Source organism: Talpa occidentalis, unplaced genomic scaffold, assembly GCF_014898055.3.
Source record: "Talpa occidentalis isolate TD23 unplaced genomic scaffold, MPIMG_talOcc4v2.1 talOcc4.16, whole genome shotgun sequence".
NCBI classification, from domain to species: domain Eukaryota; kingdom Metazoa; phylum Chordata; class Mammalia; order Eulipotyphla; family Talpidae; genus Talpa; species Talpa occidentalis.
Window position 1 is genome coordinate 40,410,785 of NW_023601653.1, and position 15,447 is coordinate 40,426,231.

At 50.3% G+C, this 15,447-nt stretch overlaps 1 protein-coding gene across 2 annotated transcripts in view; it reads left to right on the forward strand.

The window, feature by feature from the left end:
* Positions 1-15,447, forward strand: part of DENND5B (DENN domain containing 5B) — a 123,180-nt gene that overhangs the window by 58,342 nt on the left and 49,391 nt on the right. For both annotated transcript variants that reach the window (XM_037514074.2, XM_037514075.2), the window contains 2 exons: positions 2,925-3,585; positions 10,781-10,968. In XM_037514074.2, the coding sequence (XP_037369971.1) occupies positions 2,925-3,585; positions 10,781-10,968 (849 nt within the window). The remainder of the gene's footprint in view (positions 1-2,924; positions 3,586-10,780; positions 10,969-15,447) is intronic.

Sequence of the window (15,447 nt, forward strand, 5' to 3'; positions counted from 1 at the left end):
TCAGGGAATGTTCCTATAGGTAGACTTTGTCCTTAGGAATGCTTAGGAATGTAGCAAACCTTGCCTTGTAAGGAAGGAAACAGTGGCCAGTTCTGAGATACAGTCTACTTTGTATACTGTCCTGGGAAACATCTGATGAAATGTTTCAAGTCATTAAAGGAGTAATAACTTATAAAGCTCTAAGTTTACAATGTACTCATTACTTTGATCACAAAGAAGGGTGGAGTGCAGTGAGGAGTCAGAGGTCAAGGGTCAAGGGTTGAACATGGAAAAAAAACCCCTGTTCAGATGCCCATCTTGCAAGCTTCAAAGAAAAAAAGGGCTGGTTTGTACTTTGTACAGAATTTGAAATGGCTGATCCTCAGTTACACCCACAGGGTTGACATCAGTGTGAAAGTGAGCCCCCATTTTGACCCAGTTAGTTCACATAGCACAATAAAATCTCAGGGGCGGGGCTCAGCCCCAGCCAGTTTCTTTATGCTGTGGCTGAATAGTGCACCCGTGTCCCAAACTCAGCCTGCCCACATCGCATTCCCAGAGCCCACCCGTGGATGGCCACCTACCTAGCGGCCTTTCTTTCTGTTCCCCTATGCTGTAGACTCCCTCTCCTTCTGTTTCTACACCCCCCAACCACCATCCTCCAGCCCCCATCCCCGAGCCCAGACCACCTGGCCCTCAGCTGCCCAGCATTTCTAGCTGCCTTCCTCTCCTTCTCCCTTCCTCATCCTCTGCGGGCTCTTCCATGTCCCCTTCATCCAGCAAGTGCTTCTCATCACCCCTGAAGATTTCATTTCAAGCACTGATTTCCTCTGAGAGGCCACCCCTGGCCCCACCTCCCTCTGCCCTCTAGCACCGTGGGGCACTGGGAGGATGGCGCTTCATCTCGAGAGCCAGGCTTTGCACTTGGCAAGAGCTTGACTGAATGGGGCAGGGCTGTGTGCTGCTTGGTAGCAGACCAGATGAAGAGTGCAGAGAGATAATAGGACATTTGGTCAAGCAGATTCAGAGGGCCCACAGCCCTCTCTGGCCCACTGCCCAGAGCAACCTGGGGGTCTGGTCAGCTTAGACTGTGGTTTTCTGTGGGAGGGGAGGGCCTGGCTGGGTGAATGGTAGTCCCCTTAGAGATGATGAGAGATCATTGAACATCATGGACAGCGAGTTTTGATTTAGAGCTCAGTTTTTGGGAAAACAAGCCCAACAATTCATGCAATAGTTCTCACTTTCAAAGTCGTAAAGGCGATAAATAGCATTTCCCAATTCACAGTTTCCACATCAGAAGTCGAAGTCACTTTTTTTGATTTGTGGGAACCGCATTTAGAGACACTTACATCTGTCCTCTAAAGCCTGGAAAGCCATTTCCTTACCTTGAGCACCACTTTTGGCAAAGCTCTTCCTGTAAATGTTGGGATTTGTGTGCAAGAAAGTGACAAGGCCTTCAGAGAATATTTGGCAGCTGTTCAAAAACAGTTGGAGCTGTAATCTTGTGGTTTATGATGTCAGGAAAATCTGTCCATTAAATTAAACCTTCATGTTGACTTTGGAGGTCATGGTGTGTCTCAATTTCCTATCGGGTGTGAAGAGAACTACAGGCTGAGTCAGAGATTAATGGTCTTGTTCATTCATTCATTCAACAAATAGTTATGTGCTCTGCACTATGATAAATACGTTTGAGCTTAGCCTGGAGCAAGAATGATTCAAATCAGCCTTCCTGTGGTCTTGACTGACTACACTGAATGTGTTGGGTGAGCTTCATTCATTGTGGCAGCATAGGCCCTCCCCAGGTTCTGGGAGATGGGTAGACTGCACCTCTTTTTGCATAGAACTGGGGTGTAGGCCAGAGGTGCTGGGGGTGAGAGAATTCACCAGACAGAGTGGGGAGTACAACAGGCAGATTGGCTTCACTGCCAAGGGGAGTAGCAGGCGAGACAGGAGAGGTCTGCTGCGCCATGTGGGTTAGCTACCTGGGTGGGTATTGAACTCAGGCTGTAGTGGTGATAAGCACTGAGACTTAACCCCTAGGCCACCAGGGAGGCCCTGGACTGCACCTTTTGATGGGAGAATTGCAAGGTTCTGGAAGACAATGCGGAATTAGAAATATTGTTGGAGCCATTTTTAGAAAATACAGTACAACTCAGGGAGCGGAACACGGGGGTACCCCAGGAAAACAGTTCCAACCAGAGGCCAGGCCAGTGTGCTGGGGCCTAGGTGACCCAGGTGTTTTGAAGACTCCATCCTGATCTGTGCCCTGAAACTGTCTGACCTGAACTGTCTTTGGCTCCTCAGTAACTTTGTTCCCAAGTGTAACTCGGTCCCCGGATGTCCCCAGGACAGGAAGGGAGTGTCTGCTGTAAGAAGCCAAGCATGCCTGTTTCTGCCCTTCTGTAGCAGTAGGTCAAAAATCGAATCTTTCCAATGTGAATTTTTCTAGCGTGAAGTGTCATGTTTGAAAGAGCAGAAATGACCCCTCGTTTTTGTTATTCTGTGTTGAACATTGTTTCGCTTATCAAAGGAATCTGCACCCCTTTGCTCGGAAACATAGCCCTTCTACGTTAAATATTTGTAAAGTGCCTTTGCACGTCTTGTCTTTAGGTTATAGAGAGAGCTGGTGCTATTGACCCAGAAACCAGGCCTCCGAGGGTTTCTGTGATTCTTGGGGTACTGCAGCCTCCTGGGGCGAAGGGGGGCCTTCCTGGGTTCAGTCTGGTCTCCTGCATGTGACGCCGTGTGATGCCCTGGCCCATCCACCCGCCCTGTGCACTTTCCTCTTAGGGGCAAGGACCAGTGCAGCTCAGCTTTGAGGCTGCTTACTGATGTCGTGTTAAATCAAACCAGGTCCTTCTGAGTCCAGTGAGGTTGGCAGCAACACGGCAACATTGCTTCCTGGTTTGGGGTTCTCTGTGCTCACGCTTCTCCCTCCCCCACAGCTGTGCATGCCCAAAGGACTGTCCTTCCGAACTCAAGCCGACGAGAGGGAGCCTCAGTTCCACTCGTTCATCATCACCCGGGAGGACGGCTCCCGCACCTACGGCTTCGTGCTGACCTTCTTCGAGGAGGTGGCCAGCAAGCAGATCTGCACGGCCATGCAGACGCTCTACCAGATGCACAATGCCGAACAGCAGGGCAGTGCCTCGTCCTCCTGCAGCCTGGACTCGCTGGCCAGCAGCCTGGACGACGGGGACGCCATGTCCCTGCAGAAGCTCCAGCGCGACAACTCCTATGACATCACCAGAGACACCCTGTACGTGTCCAAGAGCATCTGCCTCATCACACCGCTGCCCTTCATGCAGGCCTGCCGCAAGTTCCTCTCCCAGCTTCACCGCGCTGTGACCTCTCAGCAGCCCCCGCCCCTGCCGCTCGAGAGCTACATCCACAATGTCCTCTATGAGGTGCCGCTGCCGCCCGCGGGCCGGTCCCTCAAGTTCTATGGGGTGTATGAGCCCATCATCTGTCAGAGGCCGGGGCCCGACGAGCTGCCACTGTCCGACTACCCGCTGCGGGAGGCGGTGGAGCTGCTGGGGCTGGAGAACCTGGTGCAGGTGTTCACCTGTGTGCTGCTGGAGATGCAGATCCTGCTCTACTCGCAAGGTAGGTCTCCCGGCGGTGCCTGCGCCCTAGCCTGTTCTGGCATGGGCTAGAGCCCAGGAGGGGCCTGTCTTGTGTGTGTGTGGGGAGGCCGGGCCAACGCAGGCTTCTCTCAGGGGCAATGGTGCAGAGAATGCTGGGAGGTGGACCCCCCTCACTGGCTCTGCTGATTGGAGGGTCTCTTTAGTTAGAAGAGCCCCCTTCTCCTGATAAGACGTGATCCTCATAGAAGCAGTAAATTCCTTCTTGTGCAGCGAGAGTCCTGTTTCTGCCAGGGACTCGCGGACTCCTCGTTCTGTAGGTCACCTGAGGGTCACCTTCTAGCTGACTCCAGAAGGGGTCAGCGGGCCTGGGGCTGAGGAGGATGACTGAGAGGAGGGTGCAGTGGGAACACCCTCCCAGGCTCACTGTGCCACCTACGTCATGGGGCCTCTGGTTATTGACCATCCCCAAACGAAGTTGCCTCCGTGGTATTTTTCCGTCAAAGTTCTCCCGACCCATCTTAAGACACTACCACAATTTGGGTTTTCTTTTTGCATCTATGGTGGTAAATGCTGAGCCTGGCCCAGATATTAGTTCCAACAGGAATGTGAGTTTGCCGAGAAAATAGCCACCCAGTCCGGCTGGTGGTGACTATGAGTGTTAGGGGGAAAGGATGTCCTGAGTAAACTCCATGCAGTGGAGTATTAATAAGTCCCTTTTAAGTGTGCGGGTGAGGACCCACAGTCAGGCAACCCATTTCGTATGGGGTTGCCCTGTAACGCGAGGGCAAGCAGGTCGAAGGGCCTATGCCCCTTAGGGCCAACCCCAGGGGGGTGGAGGGGATTTGCCTGGTGCTGGAGGGGCTGCGGTCTTGCTGCTGTAGTCTCTCTGCTTCATCACTCTCCTTTTTTTTTTCTTTTCTATTTTAAATGGCGAGTGAGGCTGATCCAAGCAGGCTGTATTTGTACTTCCCATCTTGTGTGTGTGTTCACACATGCTGTTCGTGTGTTGACAGCCCTTGGCAGGGCTGTGTTTCCTGCTGTTTCTTATGCAGACATTCTTTGACCACATGTCCTGATGCCCGCAGGTCCTGGAGGTTCAGCTCCAGCTGCCCAACCTCAATCCTCTCCTCTCCTCTCCTCTCCTTTCCTCTCCTCTCCCCTCCGCCTCCTCCCCTCCCTGTTCCCCCCTCCCCTCCCCTCTCCTCTGTGTCAGAGGGATTCCCTGTTCTTCCTTTCCCACCTGCATCCCCGGGGGGCTGGGTGGCACTGTGCTGGAGGGGCAGGCTTGAGCTCATTCCCTCGGGTGATTAGCCCCCCCAGGAGGAGAAACTTCAGGTCCTTGAATTGCAAGGCTCTTCAAGGTCATTCAGCAAAGTCTTGCCCCTGAGCACCCTGACTGGAAAGCACTTTGCCCTGAGAAGCCCTGGGCCTGAGCTCAGGGCTGGGCCTGTCCCTCTGCATTGTGGCCCTGGACCCTTCATTCATGGGAGGAAGGGGTAACAAGAGGTTTGTTTTGTTTTCTTTTCTTTCTCTCCCCTCACTCCCTGTTTGATTTTGAAGATTAAATAAGAAAGACTGTACAGAATCCATTGGGCACAGACAGAAGATGACTGCCTGACTTATCACTAGCTGCTCCATGCTCCCTGCAAGTCATCAGATCTTAAGTGGTTAGAGTGTGACTTTGTTAAACAGTCAAGGCATTTGTTTCTTGCTGGAGAGCCTAATGATCATCCTCTAATCCCGGAAGCCACGCCTTTAGGCAGAAACCTTCCACATCACAGCCCCCCTGCTAACCAGCTCTGCAGGCCTGACCTTCCAGCCCTGCTCAGTGCCCACCTTCCCGCTGTGTCAGCTTATCCCTCTGCTGCTCTGTGGGGCCAGGGGGTAGTTAGCTGGTAAAAGTTATAAGGATCTACCTATTGATTTCATTTGCAAATGAAGAAGAATGATTATAGAGCATATGGGTTTTTTCACCAAATGAGTATTTTGGTATTTTTTATGCCAAGAGAGAGTGAGTCCTGAGATTATAGAAATATACACATATAAATGCAAACATATGTGTGTGCGTGTGTGTGCGTGTGTGTGAATACTGTGATAGAAAAGGCATGTGCTGAATTTTATAACCGTTCATTGAAATCATTCTTTGTTAAAACTATGGTGTAAAATGCCTGGTAAGAGTTTTGTTTTGTTTTGTTTGTTTATTTTTGTTTCTGGTTCCTGCCCCACCCCACCCCCAATTTATTCCTCTCAACAAGGGGTTAGTACTCTCAGGCGTGTTTGACTCAGGAAGACATTGAGACTCGGGGAAGCTAAGTACCTGGCCAAGGTCACATAGCTGCCGGTAACAGTGGGGCTGAGCTTGGGGCTGGGGACTCCCCAAAGAGGCTTGGCTGCCGGACTCATGGACTGGCACCCTCTTCAGCCTTCCCTCCTCTGTTCCCTGTATATCTCTAAGTCACTAGCTCGTGGCTCACGATGTCTATTATAAAGGTGGAAGTTACAAAATATCTTGACGTAGGCCTCCCCAGTGGTGCAGCGGGTTGAGCACAGGCTGTGAAGCTGTCTGCAGCCTCTGTAGTGTGGGTTTGATTCTCAGCTGGCCAGGGATATACCCACATGGCACGGCAGACCTCTCCTGTCTCGCCCACTGCTCCCCTCAGCAGTGTTTTCGGTCTGTCTGCCTGTTCTGCTCCCCACTCTGTCTCTCGGGAATCCTCTCACGCTCCCCCACCTCTGGCCTGTATCCCAGTTCTTGTATAAATAAATCTTTTTAAAAAACTGAGAAAAAAATATCTTGACATGGATGACGTCTGGCCCATTTGAGATGAGTGAGATGAGAGTCATTACATCTGATGTGTGCCCTGGCGCCCACCCACATCCTTCCCAACTGTGTCAAGGGGCCTTTAATGTCCTCTGAAACTTCATTTCCAACCACTGATAAGCCATAACATTTAAAGCTGTTCCCACAAAAACCCAAAGGTGATGGGGTTCAGTGATGAGACGTCCTTGTCCACAGAACTGGGATCTGGTGTGCAGCCCCTTCTTCCAGACCTGGTCTGTTCTATAGGGCACTCACACACCCAGTCACTCACAGTGGTGACAGGCGGGCATTTTATGCAGAGAACACAGCCAGGAGGTAAAGGTTCTGGGGCCTAGGAGGCCAGAAAAGAGCACAGCCTGGAGCCGCCCGGAGCTCGAGGTCTAGTCCTCCTCCCAGAGGAGTCATGGGGAGTAAAGATGGGATGAACCCCAGTGTCTAACACTTGGTGCCACTAAGTCAAGTCGTGTCTTGCACTCCCCTCACACTCACGTGGGCACAGCGCTGCCTGCATGCCTGCCTGTGCCCCCAGCCCCCTCTCCCTGCCACCTTCTCTGAGCTGTGCCTGAATTAACCTCATCAGAAGGTGGAGGCTTCTTGAGTTTTTCCTGAGAAAGTTGCAAGTCCTGTAACCTCAAATTGCTGGGCTTGCCCAACACAGGATACCTCCCTGGCACCACCGCCTCAATGCAGTGTCAGAACACGCTACACACACCTTTGGTGGCCCACACCGCAGCCTCCTGCCACACCTCACTGACATGGCACACAACTCGTCTCACACTATAGACCTTACCCCTCATACCTCACAGAGTCCACCTGACCACGCAACATACCCCAGCCTCATAAGTCACAACTCACACCTCTCTGCTGATAGGGCACACCTCTCTGCTGACAGGGCACACCTCCACATATCCATGGCTGCACAACTGTACACACTTAACTGCATACCACAACCCCACAGCGGCCTCACTGCATACCCTACTGCAACCTAACTGCATATCCCACTACAACCTCACTGCAACCCCAAGGCATAGCCCCACTGCAACCTCACTGCACGCTGCAGCCTCACTGTGTTTTGCATCCCTCACTGCTCTCTGCCCTCACTGCTCTCATTGCACACAGCATACCTGACACCTTGCACTGCCTCCCTCACAATGTTTGCACCTCACACTTCACACCAGGTACCTACACTGCGGTCTCCCCTCTCTCGCTTGCGCCTCTAGTGCCCTGCCCTGCAGTGTAGTCATCATTCCCTGTGAGACACTTTTCAGTAATCCTAACCATGGACGGGGCAGTTAATGATCGACAGGACACTGCTGTGCTCAGCCCCCAGCCTTTCTCGTGTGTCAGTAGAGCTGAGGGGGAAAGAGAGACAAGCAGCCCCTGACGGGCAGGAGCAATGTCCTCATGGCCAGGGTCAGATCTCATGCATGCCCTCCTCTGACCTTACAGGACATAAGTGGACTCAGCCCCTACTCCCGGGGTCACCGTGCAGTGTCCCCCGCCTCGCTCAGGCAGTAGCTGCTGCTTCCTTTCTTGCCAGGAAGCCGCATCCCCACTGCAGTGGGGCTGGTGTCCTGACACCCTCATATACTCCTGGTTTCCTGGCATGTCAAGTCCTGTCCTAGGTCTCACCTAGGGGGTGCTTCCCCCCGCCCCACGTGGACATAGAAGCCCATCTTGTTCAAAAAAGTCTGACTTGTTTGTGACTGAAGCATTGGCAGACTAAATGATGACTGTTTCTTAACCAGGTGGCTCTGCACACTGCTTTTCCTAATAAAACTCCGTTAAATAAAGTTTTCCTTTAAATTATTTAAGGACCATTAAATAGTTTCTTTTCTCCCATTTCATGTTGTAAATGTAGTTTTGTTTTATAGTCTAGATCTTAGTGTTTTTTTAAGGGCCTAGCTGAGTCAGAAACATTTTATTGATTTTTTTTTAAAAGATATATTTATTTTTTTTCTTTTTTTTTTTTTTTATAGAGGCATGCTTTATTTATTTATTTGTTTGTTTGTTTGTTTGTTTATACATGCACTGGGTACAGTCAGAAGCGCGGGAGGGTGAGAGAATTCACCAGAGCTAGAGCGGGGAGCAGAACAGGCAGAAGGACTGAGGTACACTGCTGAGGGGAGCAGCGGGCGGCAAGAGAGGTCTGCACGCCATGCGGGACCCTCCTCCGGTGGCCGGGGAGCAGCCGGGGATTGAACCGGCACTGCAGAGGCTGCGGGGCAGCTTCGCAACCCAGCGCTCAACCGCTGCGCCACCGGGGAGGCCCAAAGATATATTTATTTATGCATACAAGAGCCAGAGGTGCAAGAGGATGAGAGGATTCACAGAGACAGAGTGGGGAGCAGAACAGGCTGATCTACTGAAATACACTGCTGAGGGGAGCAGCTGGGGAGACAGGAGAGGTCTGCTGCGCCATGTGGTTTGCTCCCTGGCCAGCCGAGGATCGAACTTGTGCTGCAGAGGCTGTGAATTGCTTCATAGTGCTGTGCTTAACCCCTTGCACCACCAAGGAGGCCCCAGAAACATTTTAAAGGAAGTGATTGTCTTAGAAACCCAATCTTTAACAACAGTACCTAGAAAAACTCTAGTAATTTTATTCTTGTAACTATAGAACTCCATAGAAGCCCATAATAAAGCAAATACCAGTTTTTAAAAGTTTGCAAATACAGGCAACACCAGTCAAGTTGTTTTTTTGTGATAACTCATCTACATAAGACGCACTACATATCTGGAATAGAGTCACGTCATAAAATATTTAAATGGTGTTGCCTTTCTCTTTCTCTGAATTTTCCATGCACCTCCTCCTCCTCCAACTCCTGGAGTGACTGTGGATGTATACCCCGCTGGGATGACCTTGCAATTTCATGTCAATTCCAGAAGACTCTAGACGCATCTCTATAATCCTTCCCACTCTGAAGAGCTGGGGAAAGCTGCCTCAGATGGCACAATTGAGACCACTTAATTTCATAGAGGAGGACAAATGTTAAAATGCAAACATTGCGGACCACTACTGCCTGAGTTTGATACCCAGCCAGGGAGCTGAACCAATGGCTCAGCAGACCTCTCCTTTCTCACCCACTTCTCCCCTCAGCAGTGGATTTCAGTCAATCCACCTGTTCTGCTCCCCACTCTGTCTCTGGGGAATCCTCTCACCCCCTTTTACCTCTGGGCTACACCCCAGATCTTGTATGCATAAATAAATAAAAATAACTCTTTACAAAAATCAATCTTTGTTTCTAAAGGGTAGTTCTGATCTCTGTAGGATCTACTGAAGCATAGTTAGAATGAGTCACTGGGTAAACATTTTCTGTGTAATAAGCAGTATCCATGGCTTAATAAGTGAATACTTGAATTTTCTTTATAATGTGCCTGAACATGCACACAACTAGCTGGATATGTAAGTATCCAGGAAATAGGATTTTTTGAGTGAATCATTTTTTCTCTGGATTGTTACCATTTTCTCTTACTGAAAAATAAGTGGTTCTTGACTCTCATGTGGACAAAGTCTAATCAAGCCTATGTAAGTTGTGGCTAGCGAGCATGGTTCTATAATCTGATCCTAGTAATGCATTTATTTACTCAAAGATATTTTTCAATACTTATTATAAGTCAGGTTATACACTAAGCTACTGAGATTAGAAAAATAAAAAGACCCCAGTCCTCGGTTGAATGGATGCCACAGAAGAGAATCCTAGGGCCATCTCCCTGGATTTGGCCTGCTTCATAGTTACCTGCTCTGCTTGCCTTCCTGCTTCTAGCTCTTTGGTTGGGCGCTTTTTAGTAAAAGCAGAGACGTGTGTGTGACATACCGCAGCATCCATCAGGCTACTTCCGCACAGCTGGGCAGACAAGATGAAGCCCCCTTCTCTGGGCAGACGAGATGAAGCCCTGGTGGGCACCAGGAAGAGGAGGTGTAACAGCGGGTCCTGCCCCAGTGGAGACTGGGTTCCTTGGTGCCTCCCACCGTAGCATAGACCCAGAACTTGTGCCTTCCACAGACCCCGGGGTTCAGGTCAGCTCCCTGAGGTGGAAGACCCTCATCTCCCACAGCTCCATCATCTGCCTCACACTTGCAGGGTGAAGGGGTGTCGGGGTCACCTCCTTGACCATCCCCATCACAGAGGACATCTGTGTGCTCTAGCCAGTGCCTTCTTTGGCCTCAGCTGGCCGTGTGTGTGTGTGTGTATTTGCCGATGTGTATATATGTGTTTGTGTGTGTCTCCACCCTCACAGGAAACTGCTGAACTCCTTAATCATGGTGGACTAACACCCGCCCACCCATTGTCTGCAGGATCGTTATCATTCGTTTGCTAGCACCAGAGCCTCTTCTGGACACCGTGTTTACCAGCAGGACACTGACACATGTTCATGGCCCTTGTCCCTGCAGATTACCAGCGCCTGATGACTGTGGCTGAGGGCGTCACAGCCCTCCTGTTCCCTTTCCAGTGGCAACATGTCTACGTGCCCATCCTCCCCGCCTCCCTGCTGCATTTCCTCGATGCTCCAGTCCCCTACCTGATGGGTCTTCAGTCAAAAGAAGGAACTGACCGCTCCAAACTAGAACTTCCTCAGGAGGTAAGGCTGGGCATAGCCGTGAAGGCTGCCACTGTGGCTGAGGCTCCAGGTTCCTTGTGTGTAGGGGTGGGAAGTGGGGGTTACTGGGACATGATCCTTAATTAAACCTGGCTCAAAACAGGACCATAGGGCCTCCCTGGTGGTCTAGGGGTTAGTCTCAGCACTATCACCACTAAGGTCTGAGTTCAATCCTCGGCCAAGGAGCTGACCCACATGGTGCAGCAAACCTCTCCTGTCTCACCCACTGCTCCCCTTCCAGTGGATTTCAGTAGATCCGCCTGTTCTGGTCCCCACTCTGGCTGATGAATCCTCTCACCCCTTGCACCTCTGGCCTACACCCTAGTTCTTCTATGCAAAAATAAATAAAATTAAAAACCAAACAGGACCATGGCCAGTTTTCACAGCTTTAAATTTGTGAAGAAGGAACCAAAATAGCATTATCTAATTATCTTATCATCCTGGTACCACTTCATTCCTCTTCCCACATTCAGGGCACACATGATATACAGCCCAGATTAGAATATTCTTAAAAATTACTGTGTTGATTATGTTGACTTTGATTCTTGATATCCATTCAATGAAAGATGGCACCCTTCAGCCTGCTGGGGCAAACAGAAGTATCACATCCTTTAGAGTTTTTCGTTTCCAGACCTACGGCTGGTTACCAGCCTTTTCTAAAGGTCAGCTGGGCAAGGTGATTGAGATAAAAATAATAAACCCCGGTTTTTAGGGCCCCTTAAGGTTGGACTGTTCTCTATGTGTTGGATTTTCAGATGATGCTTAGAAGAAAATAAACAGGAAGCCTTTAGAGCATTTGCCTCTCAATTTTACTTGTTAATGGTACACAGAACTGGGTTGGAAAACCTCGGAAAAGAAGTATCGATGAAAGTGTCTTGACATAGTAAAACACATAAAATGGTTCACTACATTATATTATTAGCTATTTAATTAGTGCCTGTCTTCATAAAATCATCCATGCTGTTCTTGTTTCCCAAGGAGATTCTTGTTTTCATAAGTGAATTTAAAATGAGACCTTGAGCCACAGCCATCTTACCAGTACTGGTGCCTGCAGTTGTCCACCACTTCCCTTATTCAAGTCAGTGTTTCTCTTCCTAAACAAACATTTTTTTAAAAGATTTATTTATTTATTCATATAAGCACTGGATACAGTCAGAAGCACGAGAGGGTAAGAGAATTCACCAGAGCCAGAATGGAGAGCAGACCAGGCAGACTGACAAAATACACTGCTGAGGGGAGCAGCGGGCGGCAGGAGAGGTCTGCGCGCCATGTGGGACCCTCGCCGGCAGCCAGGGATCGAACTGGCATTGCAGAGGCTGCGGGCAGCTTTGCAACCCAGCATTCAACCACTGCACCACCAGGGAGGCCCCCAAACAAACATTTTGAATCAATGACTTCGTGCAGCTCGTGTTAAACACCCCTGCAAATGGTCTTACTCTTTTTTGGTTTTGGGCTTTGCCTCCCTCATATGCCTCTTGTCTCTGTTCAGGCATACCCCTGGTTCCTCTTTCACTAGATTAATCTAAGCATCTGGTTGGTTCCAAGAAGTAAATCCTTTCAAATGTCAAGGAAAAAGGACTAGAGCAGCCAAATGCATTTCACTTTAAGAATTAAACAGCAATACTCTGCTGTGCACCTAGTCTGATTACAGGTTCCTAAGATGGTATTTTATAAGACTCTTTGTGTATAGAAGTCTCTTTCCATTGTTTTTGTTTGGGTAACAGTTGTTGAGAGTCCTTAAAGCCCCACCTTGCGCTATCTATGGCAGGAAGCCTTTCCATCTTCACTGCGCATCCTCTGACTCCAAGATAAACATACTTCAGAATATGAAGGTCCTTGTGTGAGTGTCTGGTTTTCTAATTTCTCATTCATGAAATCAGCACCGTTTAAGGAGACACAGTCCCACGTGCCACAGTGTAGACTAAAGCACAGGCGCAGTGGAGGAGCATGCATGGGGAGAAAGCTGATGGCCTCGTGTCACTGTGCTCTGGTGTCGTTTTACAATGGGGAGACATCATCTACTTGGGGGAGGGAGTCGGTATGAAAATAACCACTTAGAAAAAGTGATTCGATTGTGCTCACTGGGGAAACACACACGTGCTTTCCCTGGGAACTAAAATAAAACCACAGCTAAAAATAGTGCCAGGGCACACGGCCCAACCGTGAGCATGATGTGCACAAAATGATCATCTCAGGAGGTGCAATCTGGGGCGTTAGCTGACGGCGAAACCACACAGACTCAAAACGGCCTGCCAATCATTTGCCTGCAATTCCACAGCAGTGCCCCTGGCAGCCATCTGTTGGGCTGTCTGGGGGAGTTGGGTGCGGGATGGCAGAGGGAAGGGCCCCGGGCTAGCTGCACAGAACAGCACCACCCCTTGGACTTGTAGTAAGTGATGGACAGACTGTCAGGCCTGAGACTGGAGCAGAACTGCTTTGGCCTCCTGCCTTTTGTTGTGTCCTGCCCAGAGATTCTAGGAATGTTCTTCTCCAACTTGCCCCAGTGGCAGCCCCATCAGCCATGGAGAGATGAGCCCAGCTGCCCTTCCCGGACCCCTCCTTCTCCTGCCACTGAGCTGGAGGCTTCAAATTGAGCCGGCCGGCTCCAGGACATGGGGATGAGGCACCCACAAGTCCCAGAGATACTGGCACACACAGCAGCTAGGAGAGTGAACTCAGACCATGGGGATACCCAGAGCTTGGGTACCGCTGCTGAGGGGTCTCCTGCCTCAGCACCCCACCTTAAAGGTGCCGACAGCATTTTTAACTGGAAGTAACTGTCTCATGTAGATTTGTGGGCAGATGCTCAGTAAAAATATGGAACTAGGACCTCCCTGGTGGCGCAAGGGGTTAAGACACAACCTATGACGCTATCCGCAGCCACTGCAGCATGAGTTCGAACCCCAGCCAGAGAGCAACCCACATGGCACAGCAGACCTCTCCTGACTCACCCACTGCTCCCCTCAGCAGTGTATTTCCGTAGATCTGCCTGTTCTGTTCCCCTCTGTCTCTGGTGAATCCTTGCAAACCCCGTACTTCTGGCCTGTACCCCTGTTCTTGTATGCATAAATAAATCTTTTTTAAAAAATGGAACTATCTAGCCTTAAAACAACACAAGGCTGGCTATTGAGCATCTTTTTCAGTGTTTGTAATATTCCTCAAACCCTTTATGAAATTTAATGGTGTGAAGATGAGAAAGTCCCTTCTCCGAAAGTCCCAATGTGTGAAATTCTTGTTTGTGTGAGAAAATGGGGCTTCTTGGTTTTTTCCTCAATAAGTGTTCCTGGCCTGAGTTCATTTTTCCTGTCTGTACTTTGTGAGGCTCGAGGCTCCACCTGGGGCCCTTCCAAACAGACTGAGGTGGGTGCAGAGCCCCGTGAGATGGACGCCCCCTGGCCACCGGTCTTCAGCTCTGTAGTGACTACCGGGGCTTGGCAAGTTCAGCATTTCCCAAGATGAATTCTTGTCTCTGTTCATAGCTGGAGGGGCTGGAAAGGTCTGCAGGGAGGCATTAGTGAAGGAGGCAGTAAAAATGCAGAGCCGGGGACTGCTGGTCAGCACGGGGTGAGCACTTTAGTTAGTGGGTTTTCCATCTGCTGAGTCACGCCCTTGAATGACAGTGACTTACTTGGTCCTCTTAGCCTTTCCGGGGACCTGATTCCCAAAGACTGTGACACACATGCAGAGGCAGATTTAAAGGAAGCCATAGGCAGTGCCACTCTTCTTTGGTTTAGAGGAAAATGCTGGCACTGGAGCAGACATGGGGGGAGGAGCCCCTCAGCCACTGGCCGTCTGCGCGTGCTTGTCTGACATGGGCCCCCGAGTCTCCTCTCTGTTTGGGCCTCAATTTCTTCAGAGGTTATTTCAGGCTTAAGAGTTCAGGTTGAGGGCCTCCCCAGTGGTGCAGCGGTTGAGCGCTAGGCTGCAAAGCTGCCCGCAGCCTCTGCAGTGCCATTTCCATCCCTGGCCGCCGGGCGAGGGTCCCACATGGCGCGCAGACCTCTCCTGCCGCCCGCTGCTCCCCTCAGCAGTGTACTTCGGTCCTTCTGCCTGCTCTGCTCCCCGCTCTGACTCTGGTGAATTCTCTCACCTTCCCACGCTTCTGACTGTACCCAGTGCTTGTATAAATAAATAAATACATCTTTAAAAAAAAAATTCAGGTTGAGTCTCTGTTGTGGGGTGGCGGGGTACGCTGAGATTTTGCTGCTTGTCACTCAGATGGCCCTCTAGTTGACCTGGGGATGGAGCTCAGTCCTCACACCACATCGTCTCTGCTGGTTCTGAGGTGGGGTGAAAAAGGGGGAACACTCCCTGGGGCCCCCAGTCCTCAGGACCTGGGGGACAGTCAGGGTTTTGTGAAGCACCTGGCCCCTTGTGTTTCTCTCACGTACTTGAAAATAGTCATCTCTTTATTCCAAATCTAGAACATAAATCAACTGAAGAAAACATCTCTTCTGATTT